This window comes from Odontesthes bonariensis, chromosome 22 (assembly GCF_027942865.1).
Source record: "Odontesthes bonariensis isolate fOdoBon6 chromosome 22, fOdoBon6.hap1, whole genome shotgun sequence".
In the NCBI taxonomy this organism is placed as follows: Eukaryota; Metazoa; Chordata; class Actinopteri; order Atheriniformes; family Atherinopsidae; genus Odontesthes; species Odontesthes bonariensis.
Genome location: NC_134527.1, coordinates 18,696,596 through 18,715,338, shown reverse-complemented (window position 1 = coordinate 18,715,338; position 18,743 = coordinate 18,696,596). Strand labels below are relative to the sequence as shown.

At 40.4% G+C, this 18,743-nt stretch overlaps 1 protein-coding gene across 1 annotated transcript in view; it reads left to right on the top strand.

Moving 5' to 3' along the window:
- The window catches only part of pcsk5a (proprotein convertase subtilisin/kexin type 5a), a 29,681-nt gene that overhangs the window by 8,651 nt on the left and 2,287 nt on the right, over positions 1-18,743 (top strand). Inside the window, exons 12-36 of the mRNA XM_075456547.1 lie at positions 75-263; positions 2,236-2,372; positions 2,505-2,627; positions 2,792-2,894; positions 3,180-3,370; positions 3,576-3,660; positions 4,060-4,163; positions 4,288-4,426; positions 4,695-4,810; positions 5,204-5,306; positions 6,098-6,234; positions 7,511-7,711; positions 7,866-7,934; positions 8,099-8,141; positions 8,308-8,450; positions 9,824-10,024; positions 11,757-11,840; positions 11,953-12,151; positions 12,872-13,086; positions 13,788-14,030; positions 15,175-15,411; positions 15,525-15,702; positions 16,222-16,439; positions 17,232-17,332; positions 17,748-17,946. Coding sequence (XP_075312662.1) covers positions 75-263; positions 2,236-2,372; positions 2,505-2,627; positions 2,792-2,894; positions 3,180-3,370; positions 3,576-3,660; positions 4,060-4,163; positions 4,288-4,426; positions 4,695-4,810; positions 5,204-5,306; positions 6,098-6,234; positions 7,511-7,711; positions 7,866-7,934; positions 8,099-8,141; positions 8,308-8,450; positions 9,824-10,024; positions 11,757-11,840; positions 11,953-12,151; positions 12,872-13,086; positions 13,788-14,030; positions 15,175-15,411; positions 15,525-15,702; positions 16,222-16,439; positions 17,232-17,332; positions 17,748-17,946 — 3,758 coding nt within the window. The remainder of the gene's footprint in view (positions 1-74; positions 264-2,235; positions 2,373-2,504; positions 2,628-2,791; positions 2,895-3,179; positions 3,371-3,575; positions 3,661-4,059; positions 4,164-4,287; positions 4,427-4,694; positions 4,811-5,203; positions 5,307-6,097; positions 6,235-7,510; positions 7,712-7,865; positions 7,935-8,098; positions 8,142-8,307; positions 8,451-9,823; positions 10,025-11,756; positions 11,841-11,952; positions 12,152-12,871; positions 13,087-13,787; positions 14,031-15,174; positions 15,412-15,524; positions 15,703-16,221; positions 16,440-17,231; positions 17,333-17,747; positions 17,947-18,743) is intronic.

Sequence of the window (18,743 nt, the reverse complement as noted above, 5' to 3'; positions counted from 1 at the left end):
GCCTCTCCTCTTATCTCTGCCCGCTTGATGTGTCTTTATTCTTTTTTTCTTCTCCCCTCTGTGTCTCATGACAGAATTATTCATCCAGGCTCAGAGCTGACATCTGCGTATGAGACTACAGGCTGCTCCAACATGGCCTTGCAGCATGTTGTTTATGTGGAGCATGTCGTCGCTCGTGTAACCATCACTCACAGTCGTCGTGGCAACCTTTCCATTAAGCTCACATCACCTTCAGGCACTGTGTCAGAGCTGCTAGCTAAAAGGTAACCAAGATGAGTGTAGTAGCCACACCCACATCCTCAATTTATGGTGTTTTCTGTACGTAATCATCAGTGAGCATGATATTCTTTTAAGAGTTCGACATCTACTCTGAGCCAAAGTCTTCAGTCTGGCAGCTAGGGCCGATGAGTAGATTTTGGCAAACACTGCTGGAAAAATCACAGGATTAATGCTCATATGGTGCTTCAAGGGAACTAACGTTTGGGCGAGTTCCAGGCAAAATGAATGTCTGGCAAGTTTTTAGCATGCAGTGCATTACTTGATTAACGGTGCCTTACAAAAAACATCTGCAGCAATTTGTGAGTTGAGAAATACTATTAATAATAAAAACTCAACAAAAAAATATATGATAATGTAATAATGCGCTTCTGTGAAAATAAGTAAGTAGACCCCTAGGATCAGAGGCTAGTATTTCCTCTGTAGCAGTATAGGTTTGGTAGGTGTTTGCACAACTGTCCTGCAGCTTTCTTATTTCTTGAGTTGCAAGCTGCCTCTTTTAAATCCTTCTTTCAACAACAGTGGGACAAACATGCGCAAAGAAAAAAAAAAGGTGCAATATTAAGCTTTATGAAAAAGCAAGTGATGGGATTCAAATCAGGGTTTTGGCTTAGCCATTCCATAGCTGTCAGTTCCTAATTTCTGAACAATTTCTTGGTGGATTTACTCGAGTGCTAAGGATCATTACCCTGTTGAAAGCACAATTTCTAGTTCAGTTCAAACTTTTTGAGAAGCGAATTGAACACAAAGTCGTGACATGTTGCTTCACATTAAATTTATATTGGACATTATTATCAATGTGTTTGAAGCAAACACAACACTCTTGATACTGTTGTCAAATGGTGGTAATATAGACATTATGTTCCATCAGTGGGAGCAGTGCTTCCTAACTGCGGACAAAATGTCATCAAAGAAAAGACAAAAACATTAGCCATGTTCAAGACAAAATTAGGAATTTGTTTCATATCAATAATTTTCTGGTTTTTCTTTCAAGTCAGTGGGTATAAGTCATGTTTATTACCTAGAGACATTAACAGCTATTTGTTTGTGATCAGTCATGTGAGTGACATATTTGTTGAATCTAAAGTTATTTAGAAAATAAATGCATTTCCTTCTCAACCCTAGTTCACATTAAATTAAATGATACCTAATAAAATATCTTATTTTTAAAACAAATGAATTCCTTTCAAGTCATTTTTTTAAGCAAAAAATCACATGAAGTGTGCCTGACAATACTTTGTGAGAATAAAGACATTTTGTCAAATTTTACAGTTTCCATAAATTGTTTGTAACACGTGGCTTCAAAATGTGTGTGACAATCGCTGATGGAAGTACGGCTGTTGTCTTCAAGCACACTTAAACATCACCTGACATCTTCCCCATGCATGTCAGATATCACAGCAGACTTCTGATGAACATTCAACTCTTGGGCTGAATTTGTTGGAGTTCAAAAGCTAATATGATTTACAGATTTTCTTTCTAATCCCAAAGCAGACACATAGGCAACTTTAAGGCTGCCAGCATGATTCAAGGGGATGTTCTGCTTCTTCATCAAAGAATTCCATAGATTTATTTATCTATCAGATTTAATTTTTTTATGCTTTTTAGATTTCATTGATTTTGATTGCTAAAAAAGCTAGAAAAACCCACATTTATTTTTGCATATCACATTTTTGGCTCTGTTGTCCTTGTTTGCTATGTAATTTGTTGAAAGAGACTATTTTTTTCATAGGATATGAGTATTTAGCTGCAGCTGCAATAAAATTTTCAAACATACAGAAGAATAAAATTTATTAGAATACATGACAAAAGGGTTTGCTTTATGTCCAGGGCTCCAGTTTCTTGTAATAATCCATGCAGAATAACTCATTAGTAATTAGGGTAAGTAATTAAACCGTGTAGTGAGCAGTAGTAGTAGAAATTGTTCTGTGCTCACGATTGTACAATATTTTGGTTTAGGCCTCTTGACAACTCCACTGAGGGATTTCAGAACTGGGAGTTCATGACGACTCATTGCTGGGGGGAGCTGGCAGCAGGGGAATGGACTTTGAAAATCAAAGATACTCCCTCTCAGAAAAGAGACAACACTCAACTAGGTTTGCTTTTCCTTTTTTGTAGCGTCTCAACAATATGAGACCTAAATACACTGAATTTCAAGTAGAAATAGCTGTTATAGAGTGCAAGCCTCATGGGACAAACCTGTTTTCTTGCTTTCTGTTGTTTCATAGGGATGCTAAAGAAGTGGTCCCTGGTGATTTATGGCACTGCAGAGCAGCCATATCCCGCGCATCATCAGCGAGCCCGATCAGCTGAGATTCCTATTGATGAAGATCTCACCGAGGCTTACAATGGTGAGACTAATACCCTGATCTTTCGTAGCTCAGACCTCTCAGGGAATTGCTCAATGCACTCTGTTGCAAATTTACAGTTTAGAATTATTCCTACATAGATATGGAATTGAAACAGCATATCTTCTCTGTCACTGCTGTGATTTTGCGAGTATTTGCCCTTGCAGGACCCTGCGACCCAGAATGTAGTGACGATGGCTGTGAGGGGCCGGGCCCGCAGCAGTGTGTCACATGCCTACACTTTTTTGTCAAGTTCAAGAACAACTCAAGGTCAGCCTGATTATATAGCATAGAGTAAACATTGTAGATCCAGAAAGCACATGTTGACTCTGTTATTGTGGCTCATACGTGCTGCATTTGAAAATAATAATCAGCAGTAAATAAGTAGACATTTTTACCTCATACGCTGAATTTCACAAGCTTGGGTGTTTAAAAAAATAAATATGCGTTAAGGTGACAAAGATAGACCAGAAAATTTAATTTTCTTCTTACCCACTCATTTTTATAGTTTCCCTAGTTGCCCTCTTCATGGTTTATTTCATGCTTGTCCAATAGGTTGTGTGTATCAGAGTGTCCCAGAGGGTTCTGGGGAGACCGGCGGCGTTGTAAGAGGTGCTTCTCCTCCTGTGAGAGCTGCACTGGGAGTCGTAGTGATCAGTGCACTTCCTGTCTGCCAGGTCATCACCTTACAGAGGGGACTAATACTTGCACTGCCACCTGCAGGGATAACTACTTCCTTGATCACGGTTGGACTCTTGTCTCTCTACTTGTCTCCTTTAAACATTTAATCACATTTCTTTAAAAAAAAGTATTCCAAAGAAACGTCCTTGGTTTAAGGGATCCATAGTTTGCACAGACTGAATAAAGCTGCCTCTGAAATTGCTGATAACCAGTCAATTGTTGTAACTGCGATTGTGGCTCTGATGTGTGGATTGTTTGTTTTCCCCACAGATACGAATATGTGTAGAAAGTGCAGTGAAAACTGCTTAAAGTGCACATCCTACAGCATCTGCACTGAATGCAAACCAGACACAAGGTGAGACAATTTCTCTGATGATGCTTGAATTAACTGCTCAGTAAACACTGCTCCCTCTTTTGCAGCCGCTGAGAATACTGATGCTCCCTGTACACACACCCTTGGCAGCATTGCTGCAATTAGAAAAAAACACAATGTTTTCAATTCTCTCCCATCTTTCCCTTTTCACACACAACTCAGGAAGGAAAGTCTATCTTGAATTGCATTTTGCAGAATCATGTTGCAGAGTTCAAAACAAATGACAAATTCCCCATTGGACTCAGTTCACCAAGTGCTTGTGGTGGTGTACTGTGGGCTGGAAAAGCAGGCCCACAGTCTGAAGGCAATGACTCATCTTTACAGTGTCACATGATTGACTGAGTGTGTCACGGTGCCACATGCTCTCTCCGCCCCCTCCAGTCTGCAGGGGAACCGGTGCCAGCGGAGCTGTGCAGCCGGATTTTACCATGATACGCAGGAGGGCGTGTGCAAGCCCTGTCACGAGGCCTGTGCTACCTGTGCAGGTGAGAGCGTGGTCAAGGGTCAAGGGTTTACATGCATCTGTTTGAAAACTTCTTTATTGAAAAATTCTTTAAAACTCCCAACATGACTCCATTTAAAAAGTGTTTGCACTTTGTGCGGCTTCAGGTGCAGGTGCTGAGGCATGCAGCCATTGTGCAGAAGGCTACCTGACGGAGGAGTGGAGGTGTGTGTCCTTCTGCAGTGCTGGCTTCTACGCCACAGTGCCAAGCCCAGAGATAGCTGATGGGCACAGGATATGTAGGAGGTGAGCTCTCTGGTGTGTGTTCAGGTGTGGGTGGTTTGTTTATCGGCTGACGGCAGGACTTATTCTGGTGGTTGGCTTCAATGTGTGTTTGTGTTTATTTTGGCACTTGTGTTCGTGGTTGTGTGCCTGTATGTAGTGTGTGTGTGTGTGTGTGTGTGTGTGTGTGTGTGTGTTGTTTTCTCTGTTTATTTTCATTTTACATATTTCTTATTTTTCATCATGTGTGTTTGTGCATGCGTGTGTTCAGCTTCTCTGCTGTTCTCCTCAGGTGTGACGCCAGCTGTCTCACCTGTGTGGGCCCGAGCCAGGGGAACTGCAGCAGCTGTTCCAGCGGTCACAGCCTGCAGGAGGGAGTGTGCGTTGTTAACACTGTGTGCACAGACGGTCAGTCAGCCATCTCCCTCCTCTATTACATGTTTGCTCACTACTGCTGGACAATTATAATGCACTACTGGCACATTTAGTTCTCACCTCACCAATATATTTAATGCAAAAACACAGCTGATACAGTATATTCACAAAAGCTTCTAATGTTTGCTGGGATTAAAGGTTCAAATAGTGTGCTTCTTATATCTGTTTACAGTGACATCATGGTCTCTTTTCTCAGAGTTATCTGAATCCACACTAAGTCAGCTGTGTATATTTGTAAAAACAAATCCTGTGGAACTGTTTGGTTTTATGTGCCTTCCATTCTTTGGCATTTTACATTAAGCCCACATCCATGCCTCAGACAGTTATTCATCTCTGAGTCAGCACGGTTCTCTTGTTGTCTATCAGGAGAGTACCATGACAGTGACGGGACGTGCTACGCGTGTGATGCAACGTGTCTGAAATGCACAGGGCCGAGACGCCAAGACTGCATCAGCTGTGTTTCTTCAAAGTGAGTTGACTTTTTCAAGTAAAGCTCTGAAGGGAAATGAACGCATCACACTTTATCTGAGTATTAAATGTTATTTCAGTATTGTTCATTGTACCAAATAATAATAGTTCAGATGTATAAGTATTCGTGCTATCAAAGCCTATATAAATGAAAGATTAGATTTCCCCGTTTGATAAAATTACACATTTTCTGTATTATCTAAAGCCTGTGTGAGGATGAAGAGCGTTAAACACTCATGTTACACATTGGGGTACATTTGTTGATGCAGTATACTACCCCCAGGTTTAAGGATTCTTTCAAAAGTAAAGAAAATTATTAGTTTTTATGAGTGAACTGAAGAGAAAATTGATTTAGGCTGTCTTTCTGTCTTCTGTTTCATCATTTAATCTGATGTGTTTGTTATGATTGTTGAAATTAAAGCTCCTTAGTCATACCACCTCTTTAAGTACTCTGTTATGGCTCTGACACTGTGTTTGTCATACAGCTAAATGTCATTGGGACCTGATGGATAAGGCCTTCCTAAGACTTTTGCACAGTATTTTATATCAGCATATCGGTTGAGAGTTTCAGAAAAGATAAAGTTTACTATCTAAAATCTTCTGATTTGCCTACTATTTTAACTTCCATCCCCACGCCTCATTCTCCTCTCCCTTTGTTGACTCACTCAGTTACACTTGTGTAAATGTGCCATATGGTGCATGCTGGAATGTAAATCAGCTCGGCTCATTTACAAAGACATTATTTAAATATGTTGATTTTTCTGGTTTTGATGAGTTTTATTTTGGCTGCAGAGCGCTAGATGAAGGCCGATGTGTGGAGGCGTGTGCCAAGGGCAAGTACCAGTCAGGTGGACAGTGTCACCTGTGTGACCACACATGTGCCACATGTGTAGATGCAGGGCCTGCCAACTGTACCAGCTGTGATACTGGTAAGGAACAAACGGGTCAATCACGGTGTGGGTAAGCATGTTTGTTGAACAGATGGCTGACATATTAAACGAAAAACATGCCATGACTCTGATTATAATGCTGGGGATAATTACTGGCATGGTTTCGGTCCACTTGTCTCTATAGATGGAAGTGTCACTGAAAAATGTATAAACAGTGGTTGAGCTGCATTATCTTTATCCTGTGGAAAAAACATTTTTATCCTGCTGGGAGCAGCATCTTCCAGGATGACAATTTCACCCATCTGGAGGACATAATGGATCACTGAATGGTTTTATAAATGTGAAAATGATGTGAATGATTTGCCATAGCCTTTTCATTCACCCCATCCTAACCCCAATGAACGCGTGTGAGAGAATTTAGACAAATGCGTTAGACAGCACTCTCATCATAATCACCATAACATCAAATGAAGCTTCCGTAGAGTGACTTTTAGAATCAATGCCAAGGTGAGCTGAAGCTGTTCTGGCAGTGCATGATGGCCCAAGACCTCAGTGAGACATTTCAATTTGTTTTACTTTAATTGGTCCCTTCTCTGTGTGTTATGTGGGCGTAAAGTGTTAAGCAGCGCATTTATTTATTTTTTTTTTTTATCAAAAAGAAAAAAGGATAAATTTATTTTTAGTTTTTTTGTTTTCCTAAAAAAAATAAGTGATCACTTATTATTAATTTTTTGAAGTAATTTTTTTTACACCTGTTTTTGAAAGAAAACAAAAATTTAAAACAAGGTAAATCAGTAGGAAAGTAAAAACAGGAAAACACAACAGTGTAATAGTCAAGAGTAAGGACCCCTACTCTATTAATTCTGAATGAGTAAGTCAACACAGTCACAGTGAAAACATTTGACTGGTGTTATTTCTTTTCACCACACAATGGACAACAAACAACAAAGGAGGTAGAATGAATTTGATCCTGTACTAGTCACTAACTGTGTCTGTCAGTGGCTGTTTGGTGGTAATTTAATCTGGTTTTATCGCTTTTCTCCTGAAATAAGATGCCTGCTGCAGGTAAAAATGACGCTCATGAGAGCGGTGACAGTGAATCAATATTTTTTTTTTGCTGGTTTGTCTCTACAAGTGACCCATTTAACATTGTATGTAATCATTTTGTCACTTACATTTTTCCCAACAATTTTATTCACAATATAAGTAAATTAAGATGGAAAGCTTTGTACATTGCTTTAAGTGAGCAAAAGTATTGACAACCAAGAAGTTCAGTGAGTAAGGTCTATCTGTTACAAAACCTTTTATTCTCCAGATAAGTTTGGAATGGAGCGTTACCTGCATAAAGGCCTGTGTCTGGACACCTGTCCTGAGGCCTTTTACCACACCAATGTGAAGACCTGTGAGCCCTGTTCCGAGCACTGCCAGATCTGCACAAACCCCAGCCACTGTCTAAAGTGCAACTCCTCCTACTACGTCTCTGATGGAAAGTGTGTGAAGCTGGAGTGTGGAGAAGGTAAACACAGCATTGCTTGTGTATTGGTTTTAGTGTAGCTCTTTGGTGACCTTGGGGAGTATTATTTAATGCATGTCCACCTTCATCTCATTCTCACGCTCTTATTCTGACTGTTGTTTTTCCCCTCTACTTTGTCTCCTTTCTGTGTTCTTAGGTGAGGTGGAGGATCCAGATTACGATGACTGCATGGCGTGTGAGGAAGGCTGCAAGAAGTGTGTCTTGTGTAAGTCAGTGTTTAGTTGCTAGAATAAAGTTCTCTCCAAATGAGCGGTGCCTACAGGTGACTGAGCTTTCATAACAGTGTGGCGCGAGCCACATTCAAAGATTTTTTTCAGGCAGTTCCTGTTTAAAAGGAGAGTTGAGTTTTTTTTTGTCTGCTTTCAACAGATAACCCCAGGCACTGCCTGTCCTGCACCGAGGGCTTTTACAAGTAAGGCTGTGTGCCTCGCTGTCACCATGTGTGATCTCACCTCTGCACTCGCTCTGCCTTTCATTTCACTGCTGCACCTGAATGAAAAGGCTTCTTTTTGCTGTTGGAACGAGTGGATTTCTGTGCATGTGTGACTGCAGGTATAGACTTCTACTTTTATTATCAGCTTTCAGGACGGTTGCTACAAAAACTGCCCGGCAAAGACGTACAGTGTGGAAGAAGAGATGACTTGCGTTCCATGTGATGACAACTGTGTCAGCTGTGACGAACACGAGTGCTACTGGTGTGAGACTGACCTCTTCTTATCAGGTAGAGGGGTAGAGGTCCCCTATTCAAGCACCAACAGTGTACATCATTATACATCTTCATGCATAACATATTAATACCTTTGTTTGTCTTGATAAGTATATGTGTATTTTTTTAAAAGACTCCCTGATGGAGATCTAGAACTTAGGCATCAATTTTAGAAAAGAAAAAAAAAACATTAAAAAGATTAAAAGGTAAGTGAACAAACATGCCCAATTGAATTCTGAATAATGATAAATTGAAGTAAAAAATTGGAGTAAATGAATTAAAGGCACCAATTAAATAGTTGTGTTATGACATGACATTAACACTGGCTGTTGTCTTTTACTTGCAAATCCCAATGCACATCGTTATACCACACTTTCTCCAGCAGTTCATGTTTTATTTTGATCACTCTAATTGGAAAATCATTCTGTATATTGTTATAGATTTGCTGTAAATTCTGGTTTTATTAATGACATTGAAATTTCTCTGTGTTCCATTTATTTTTTTGGAACACATTTTTTTGGAATATTTTCCTCTGTAAATGGTCAAAGAGACCTTGTGCCCTGTTGTGTTTGGAGCATTGAACATTTTGGGAGAGAGTTTGTTCTCTGCGGGGTTCTTGTCAGAAGAGGACAGCATCAAATACTTCCGGAGCACCGACAGGTGGAGTTTGGAGATAAAATAAAAATTTCAGATATCCTCCCAGATGCCAAAAGAATGCCACATCAAATGTAGTCTTTAGAGAGGAAATGATGCTTTGTACTACTCTGATGGTTTAGAAGCTCACATCAGTAAAAACATCGTGCTCATGAATGGTTCACCATGTTAATAAATCAACATATTCTAAAGAACAGAAAGTTTTGAACCATGTAAAAGACATGTCTGAATTGCTACAGAGAAAGGATGATATTAGGATTTGACAAGAAACCACTCTGAATGCTACTTTATGTTGGGTATTTAGTGAATGGCAGTTTTGTTTTGTATTTCAAGCCTTAATGTTCCAGATTTGTAAATGTATGTAGGGTCGCATCAACCCACGAGCAATCTGACAAATAGAATTTAAAACATTATAACAATGTTAGCTATTTGAAACTGAATTCTAACAGCTTATCATTTCAGTTATATTGTATTTTAAACTGTATTTTGAAAAGTCTATTGGGTCCTCGTTGGGCGCTATTGGAGTGCAATTAATTTTTCCCACTTCAAATTTGTGGCGGATGTGTCCAAATTCACGCAGTATCTTATGGAGCAACAAAAGGCTTTACGCATTTATTTTTTTTCTTACATTACGCATTAATACTGTAAGCACTCTTTATCAATGGAGTTCCCCTTTAAGTAAAGTACACTCACCCAAAATGGTGAACTTAAAACAGAATCTTATTTTCCCACAGAGGGAAAGTGTGTTTACCTATGTCCTGATGGTTTCTACGGTGATGAAGACTCCAACGACTGTGAGGAGTGTCACTCAGACTGCGGGACATGTAGCGGCCCGGAGGACAATGACTGTCTGTCGTGTGAGAAAGGGAAGATGCTTGAAAACGGGGAGTGTGTGTCTGACCATGAGGTCTGTCCTATTAAGACCTTTCTCAACGGTAAGACTAATACTTATATTCCACTAATCCAACTGTCTGCATTTAATGAGGCAGGGATTTGGACACTTTCACAGGGGCAGAGAAGAAATCTTTGAGGGTAATTGGTCTGTGTGCCACCATCTCTGAACCTGTACCAACTTAAGCACTCAAAGCAGAATGAATGTCAGACAGATACAGACTTTTAAATAATTGACTGTATATCCTGAACATTTTGTTCCGTCCATGAACAGATTTTTAAACAACGTTGTAATTAGTGTGAGGCCAGACATCTTAATTATCGGAGCTAAAATAACTCTGACAGAAGTGCATGGGTTAACACAGAGGTTGAAAAATGAACACACAAAAGTAAAGTTATTTTTAAAACTTTAAATCTCAGCAACAGCAAAACTTCAGCTTTCAGAATCGAACATATATAAAAGATGTTTGTTGTTATGTGGTTTTAGAAGAAAAGCAAAAGTGGAAGTGCTGTACCACTGACAGTTTCTGGGTTCCTCTTGAAATACTAAATCAATATATTTCTCCCAGTACTTCTGAAATTATTCCATAAATATTAAGCTTCAAGGATACATATTTTGCACCCGATTTGATTCGCTGCCCGATGTGAGAAGCTCCTACACAATCACTGTAAGAGTTACATAGATTTATAGATCCTAGATACTGATTATGTATTGGTATTAACTTATGTTATTAAGGTGTTTCTTATTCCCTCTATGCGAAAACATACTTTAAAATGGAGAAATTGAATTAAAGAATGGAACGAAATTTAAATTTTTACAAAGAATGAATTTAAAACATTTCTGGTAATTAGACTCCAATGTATCATCTCGGTGGAGAAGTGAAATGAAGGATGGGTAGGACAGGGCAGAGTTACAAGGTGGCAGAGATTTTGGTTTAGGTTTCCTCGGGCATCAGGAAAAGGTGGAAATAGGGAGGAGAAGGGTTGCACTTTAGTCACACTGCGAGGAGAAGTTAGTTTTAAAGGGTGGCAATCAGACCAATTGGCTTGAAAAGTGGCAGGTAAGAAAGTCATTCAAGCAAAAAGAAATAAAAATTATTGATGCATTATGACAAAAAGTGAGTGCTACAGAATATACATACAACTCAGAGGCTCAAATACAAAAAAAGAAAAGAAAATTCAGCATATATCCGTGTTCACACTGAGCTACAGGTTTGAAGTAGGAACTATAGATAAGACAGTCACTGAATTTAATTCTAAACAGTAATCAGCAGGGTGTCACATTTATCATGTTTATAACATCAGAATGTTATCAAATTTGGTAAAGAGTTTCCAGTCAGTTTTGGAAAAGCAGATGACTGACAGCAATTAATGAGCATCCAAAGAAGCATATTTGTTTTCTTTTTATATGCAGGGTAAATGAAACGGGAAGTTTCATTTGCTGTGATGGATGTATGGGATGTATCTGGGCATGTACATCTCATGTAGGGCAGTAACTCGCGTCAGGTGGTGACAGGCTACACAAAAATCAAGACAAGAGTTAAACGACTCTCTGGCTGTTAATGTAGCCTGAAATCTTGATAGCTAAATCAAGGCTGTGACAGGACACAACATGGAATCAAAAGTCTAGATTTTCCAGTCTGTTTACAATCTTTGTCTGAAGCCAATTTTAAGCCATTGATTGTTACTATAAAGGTCCTTGATCAGGGCTCAGTTTTCCTTTGTTGTGCGCAGAGCTGGGGTTTTGTGATAATCAAGGTTTTGTTTTCCCTTCAGATGACGGGGCATGTGAGGACTGCCACCCGTCCTGTGAGTCCTGCTCTGGAGAGGAGAAAAACCAGTGCACAAAATGTGCAAAAGGTCCGTCTGTCACTCATACCTCCAAAAGCAGTTTTATATTTTCAAGGGTACACTACCTTCTATCTAGCTCTTTCATAGCGATGATGTTTGTTGCTCTCTGTTTCTCCTCCAGGGCGATTTTTGACCATGCAGCAGACGTGTGTGTCGAAGTGCACCGTGGGCTTCTTTGCCAGTCGACTGAGCGGTGTGTGCGAGGCGTGCCCTCCGGGCTGCTTGCAGTGTGCAGACGCTCAGAGCTGCAGCCACTGTCAGAGCAATCGGAAAGCTCAGTTGTTCCTGCAGGACGGGCAGTGTGTTCAGGAGTGCATCAGGTCAGGGTTCAGTGCCATCACCGCTGGTTTGACTCCTTTAATTGTGTGTGCATGCTTCTTTTCAGCTCTTTGAATATTCTCAGTTTGATGAGATTTAACCCTGCGAGCAAAATCATGTCACAATCACATTTCGAACATCAGGCCAGATGTTTGAAGCACATGCTCTGAAATGCCAAAAATAAATGTCAGAGGACAAATTTATTGTCATGGTTATACTATTTCCTTCTCAATGTTCATGTGCAATTAAACTGTGACATATGCTGTTTGCTAGTACTGAAAAGATATTTTTTGCTTTTTGACCATTTGGCTGTGTTGATAATCTCGTTTTTATTACTTATTTAATTGACCGAAAAAAAGCTTTTTAGCATCGCTTTTGCTCAACACATTTGGCTTGATAAATTGTTACTTGTCCCCTTTCTAATGCAGCAGAGAACAGAACAACATGTCAGTTTGCTTGTTTACCCCAGCAGTATTTCTGACAGCTTATTTGGTATTTTTCACATGAAACCTGTCCATCTTAATATGAGACAAGCAAATCAGTTTACAGAAGTAAATTCTTACTTATTACCACAATCTCCCGGGTTTATAGCAGGAATATGAGAGAGATGCTATTTGTGTGCACTGTGCAGCCTTTTTCAGCACATTAATGCAGAGTGTACATGCAGTAGTTCATCAGTCCTGTGTTTGTCAATGCATCTGCTGATCTCTGGATCCCAACAGGGGTTATCCCGCTGGCCAGCAGTGTCGCAGCTGCGCGCCCGGCTGTGCGTCCTGTGAGAGGAACGCCACTCACTGCCTCACCTGTGAAGAGCCTCTCCTCCTACACGAGCACCAGTGTGTGGAGGAGTGTCCTCCAGCGCACATCGTCCGGGAAGGGGAGTGCCATCACTGCCCCGCGGCCTGTCGAGAGTGCAACCCTCTCGGGCAGTGCACAGGTACCAAAACACAATGCAAACCAAGGTCGCAAACAAGGACAAAGTCAGCTGGTTAAACTCATTCACAATGTGTGCTTTTGCGGCGCTGCAAATCAAAACAGAATGTAATGGTTTGCAAATTAACCATATGTTTAATTTACGATGGTGCAAAGACATCATATATGTTGAAACTGAGAAAATTATATTGCCTTTTTTTCAGAAAAACATGTTATGTCACCTCTCCATTTAACAGTCAAGTGTTTTCCATTTCAGTTCGACACAGCATTTCAGGTACCCAACAGTTCAGTTGTGTTTTTTTTTGTTTTAGAAATGTTTTCAGGGGGGGTGGACTTTATAAACTGCAATGCAGCAACAAACTGTGTTTGTTGACAGTGGTTTCCAATACAGACATCGCTTTGACAGTAACTGAAAGACCACAAGCTGATATGTAGAGTAAATCAAATGTTCAGTGTTTTTTTTTCACTTATTCTGTTACAGCATTATTTTGGATACATGAGAAATAAGTGGGCTTGACATATTGCGCAGTTTTTGTCTCACCTTTTCTCCTTTTTTTATTTATTTCTTGTAATTTTCGAACAAAATTGTTAGAGCATTATTTTTCTTTTACAGCCCTCTTCAAGAACTAAGAGCTCTTAGTTTAATTTCACTGAGTTGTAATGATGTTTTGCCTCTGTTAAGTTCAAAAGCTGTCCCTTCCGCAGGCTGTGAGGGGTATCATTTCCTTCACGAGGGCCTCTGCGTGCAAAACTGCCCTGAGAGGTTCTTTGAGGACATTGAGCAAGGAGAGTGTTTGCATTGCCACCCCGACTGCGCTTTGTGTGACGGACGGAACAGCAATGACTGCGATGCCTGCGTGGCCCCCAAGGCCACCCTGCACAATGGTGCCTGTTTGTCCGCCTGCCCCTCCCGTACATACAGAGATGCTATTACAGGAGAGTGTAAAGGTATAACATTGTTCACACAGTGCAAGATGTACAGTAACAGCTTAACCATCTTTTCAGAATTTTTTGTGAAAAAGTTTTTGTCACGGTGTGGGTAGAAGGGGAGGACACGGATGCGGACTTACAAAGAAAAGGTAGATTTATTAACAAAAAAGCAAAGTAACAACATAAAACACGGCAGAGCCGGAGAAAAACTGAGCTATAAACAAAAACAAAAGAACATGGCATGGAATAAATACTTAGCTTTGACGAATATGTGGCGTGGAAACGTGGCATCACATCTAACAGTAACATCAACAGTAACAAAGATCCAGCAAAACTGAAAGGGGAGGCAGGAAACTAAATAGGGAGTGAGTGATTAAGTGAGTGGGTGCAGCTGGTGGGGAATGAACAGGTGAGGGGAATGAACTAATGGCAAAACCTAAAACTCAAAACCTGGACATGAACTGAACACAAAAACATAACCTAAACATGAAAACTAAAAACATGAGTCTCTGGGCGTGACAGTTTTCATCACAGAGGAATTGAATGGCATCTTATTTGCCAACAAATGCACTCATCTAAATTAAAATGAAGCCATATCTAAAAGCATGCCTAAGTCAGCTCCATCTCTCCTAAAACAGATGCAGTGTTTTCTGTCCCGCAGAGCGCCCTTCATGTATTTTCTCAATTATATTCTCTACTATGCCTGAGAGTATTTCTTGACTTCGGCTCAGACTAAAATAGCAAAGCTTTTCAGACAGTTAACAGGCAGCTGTCAAACACCGGGAACTGCGCAGAGATGCCAACAACAGTTCCCTAGAGAGAACCACACTGCTCTGGTTTTGTTTTCCAAAAAAACAGAGGATGGCATGTTTCGCAGGAAAAATGTTGTAGGCAATGCCTGCTTTTGTTGCAACTGAAAGTAGCTGCCAGTAGAATATTTTTAAAAGGACGCACAATGCTGTGCTGCAAAATGATGCGTTATTTTGCTACAGAAAAGGCTTTATAGACCATATTTTTGCGAGCTCAGTGTGTGCAATTAGTGGGTAAAATGTACCGTGAGGAAAATATTTAACCTTGTATAGTTCTAGTTCCTCAGTTACAACTATTTACTGTAGTCATGATAACACCTTTTTTTTCAGTCGCTACATTCTTGTATTTCCAGATTGCGATGCATCGTGCCTCACATGCTTTGGGCCCCACACGGGCTCCTGCACCAGCTGCAGAGAGGATCAGAGGCTAGACAACCACAATCACTGTGTGCCATTAGCCAAACAGTGCTCACCTCACCAGTATGCAGACCAGGATGGGGAGTGCCATCCTTGCCACAAATACTGCCATAGGTGTTCAGGCCCAGGCAAAACCCATTGCCTGAGCTGCAACCAGAGACATCTCCTGCTCAGTGAGTCAAATTTAGTTTTAGTGCATTTTCTGAGGGTAGTTTTTGTCCAGGGAAGCTCCTCATGCTTCTATGACATGTTTGATAAGCGTAATTATGTTTGTTTGTTGGTCCAGATGGCACCTGTGTGGATGACTGCCCAACAGGCTACTATGAAGAAGAGACGGAGCAGAAATGTCAACCCTGCCACGCTTCCTGTCATTCGTGTGTTGGAAAGCAGAGCCACCAGTGTCTCACCTGCAAAGCCCACCTATTCCGAGAGGCCAAAGAGTGTGTGGAGACGTGCCAGCATGGGTAGTTTAACCTGCTCACCACCCGACCATGCTGCTCATCCATCACATTAAATGCGGTGGCACAGAATTGTGATTAATAAAAGATCAGCCTGGCAACATAATGTCATTGTGAACACTAAACCAGGACAGGTTTGGAGATGTGAGCTAATTTAGCTGCAGATTTAAATAGCCCTTCATGTGGCTTGGTCCAGTAATTGAGAGACTTAAATTAATGTGCCGTTAAATTGATGTGCAGTTAAATACTCAAGATAAACCAGCAAGATAAAAAGGCTACATAAGTACCTTTCAGACATATATGTAAACAGTACAACATTCCTCAGTAATGAATAGAATGTTTTGTTACAACTGTATCTTTTCTGTTTTGTGTTGGTCCGTCTCACATCATATATAAGTCATTTTGGATGTGTATGGCTGTATGTGAGGCTGTGAAAAGGAATTTTATTTGAGCTAGGACAAAGCTCTAATCTCATTTTGTTTAATTGAATCTAATCTATCATAACTTTCACCATCTGTCCGCCAGTCACTATGGAAACACTGCCTCAAGGATGTGTGAAAAGTGCGACCCAAGTTGCGGTGAGTGCATGGAGGGTGGGGAGGATGGCTGCCTGAGCTGCGCTCCGGGCCTCATCTACTTGCGGAAAGAGGCCCATTGCCTTCCATCCTGCCCTCAGGGATACTACCACGATCCTGCGCACAGGACCTGCGAGCCCTGCCACGCCAGCTGCAGAATGTGCTCAGGTACAAATATCCATTCAGCAGTAATTTAATGTACACGCACACACTCACGCAGAGATCACATGTGGGTTATGAGATATTGATGATGCTCTTTTCTCCACGGACTGCAGATGTGAGAGTGGTCGAGATCTCGAACTGTGCTCTTGTGCAGCTCAGCAATATTATATACATTATATAAATGTGCTGTGTTTCCTCCATACCCAGTAATTTAAACCACAAACACCGAAACTGCTAATCAATGATGTTAGATTGTCCCTAAACTCTTTTCAACTTCCTTACTTTGTATGTGGCTTTCATTCTTAAAGGTAGACTTAAAATGTTTTTTATACATGACTTTGAACTTTGAACAGAAGCAATAAACTATGTGCTTTGTGAACATATAGCGGAGATCATTAGCGCAAATTTATCCAAATTTCTGAGTTGAGTTGTTACTCCAGCTTCTGTTCTAACTTGTGGAAGACATGGCAGTACGATGTTATATGGAAAAAATGTGAGCCAGCGGAAGCTACTGGAAAACTTTTGATCCTGGCATTTGTGTGGATGTTACTTCAACATCCAACCTATATTTTGTTCCAGACAAAATGCAGCTTTCTTTGCAAACCAATGGCTGTTGCCTTCTCCAGGAGGATAATAAGAACTGTTTAGGAATGTTTTGAAGAAACATAGATCCCTTTTTAGCTAAATTGGTAATACTTATCAGTCCTCAGTTGATAAGCTGATGTTTTAAAGAACTCTAAGAGAAAAATAAATATAGTATTACCATATTCACTCTTTCAGTTGTGCATGTTTTTGCAGGAAAATCTTCCCAATCCTGTGACTCATGCTACCCTGGATACCTGCTGTCAAATGGCAGGTGTGAGTCTATGTGCGATATTGGCCAGCATCCTGTTATGAAGGTAACAAGACTTTTCAAGGTTTTAATTTCACAAACATTAACTTTTTGATTAAAAATCCATTTAGCTAGTCCTTCACCAAACCAACTAATAGCTGTTAATGTTTTGGCCTCAGGTATCATATAGTATAATTCAGACGGTCTTATTACAGCACCCGAGGCAGTCAAAAACAACAGAGTGAAAATTATTACACCGTCTTGTTTAATGAATAAATCTTCCTCCTCCTGCTGTGAGGCAGTTGATTGAGACTGTCTGACAGGTGGAGATGAATGTTAATTGACTTTGCTGAGGGACTGTTCATCCCTTTTCATCAATCCGTTAAAAAGTTTTGGAGGTAAAGAATAAATAGTTGTGATGTTTAAAAAAAAAAAAAGAAGCTCCAACCGTGTAATGGTTGTTTTTTGCTTTAACTCCGAAGGGTTCAGGCCACACTTGCGAAGAATGTGACAGCGCCTGTCTGGAGTGCCGGGGGCCCGGTCCGTTCAACTGCACAGTGTGTCCTGCTCAGGCCATCTTAGAAGCTGGCGGGCGTTGTCTCCTGTGTTGTCACCCTGAAGAGGACGGGGAGGATGCCGCAACACCACAGCAGGACTGTTGTAACTGCACTGAGACTCGAGGTTGGCTGTGCTAATGTCATGCTCATTGGGTCATGACTCGGTTGGGTGGAAAAGGGGACGTTTGTGACTGTGGCAGGGATGATAAACTTTTCTTTCAATCTCATCTCCTAAGTAAACCAAGCAATACGATGTGATGTAAGGCAATATACTCTGTTGTCCCCTTAGGGACATTTGTCTTGGACTCAAAAGCTGCACATATAAAATGCCCTCATAGTTACAGCAAAAGATAATCATGATAAGAAAAGTGCACATTGTTCCCAGTGTTCATATAGTCTTGCACAGCCATTACAGATAACATAGGCTGTGCACACCATATACAAAGACACCATGAAAATATTACACAATCCCTTCAGCCTCACACAGATATGTTTAAAAGTTTAGCAGAGGTAGGAAAAAAAAGAGCTAAGGCTGCAACAAATTGGATTTATCATTATGGATTAATCCCTTAATTATAAAAACAACATGTCTATAATTACAATAGTTGACTGATCACTTGGTCTGTAAAATGTCAGAAACAAAGAAAATGCCACTCATAATTCAATACCAGTATAATGATCAGCAGATTAACCCTGCTTGAATTAAAGTGCCTGCAGCAGCAATTTTCCAAAGCTCTATTGTTGGAGTTATGCAGAAAACACAACACCATAGCTGCTGATTTCCCCCAAGATTTGCCCCAAAACTAAAAGTGAACTCAGTTGTGAAGCCAGTTTTCTCAGAAAAACTTAATCATTTTAAAGTCTGTGATTGAAAATTTCCTGCCAAATGAAACATTGAGAGATGAAATGAACCATTTATAT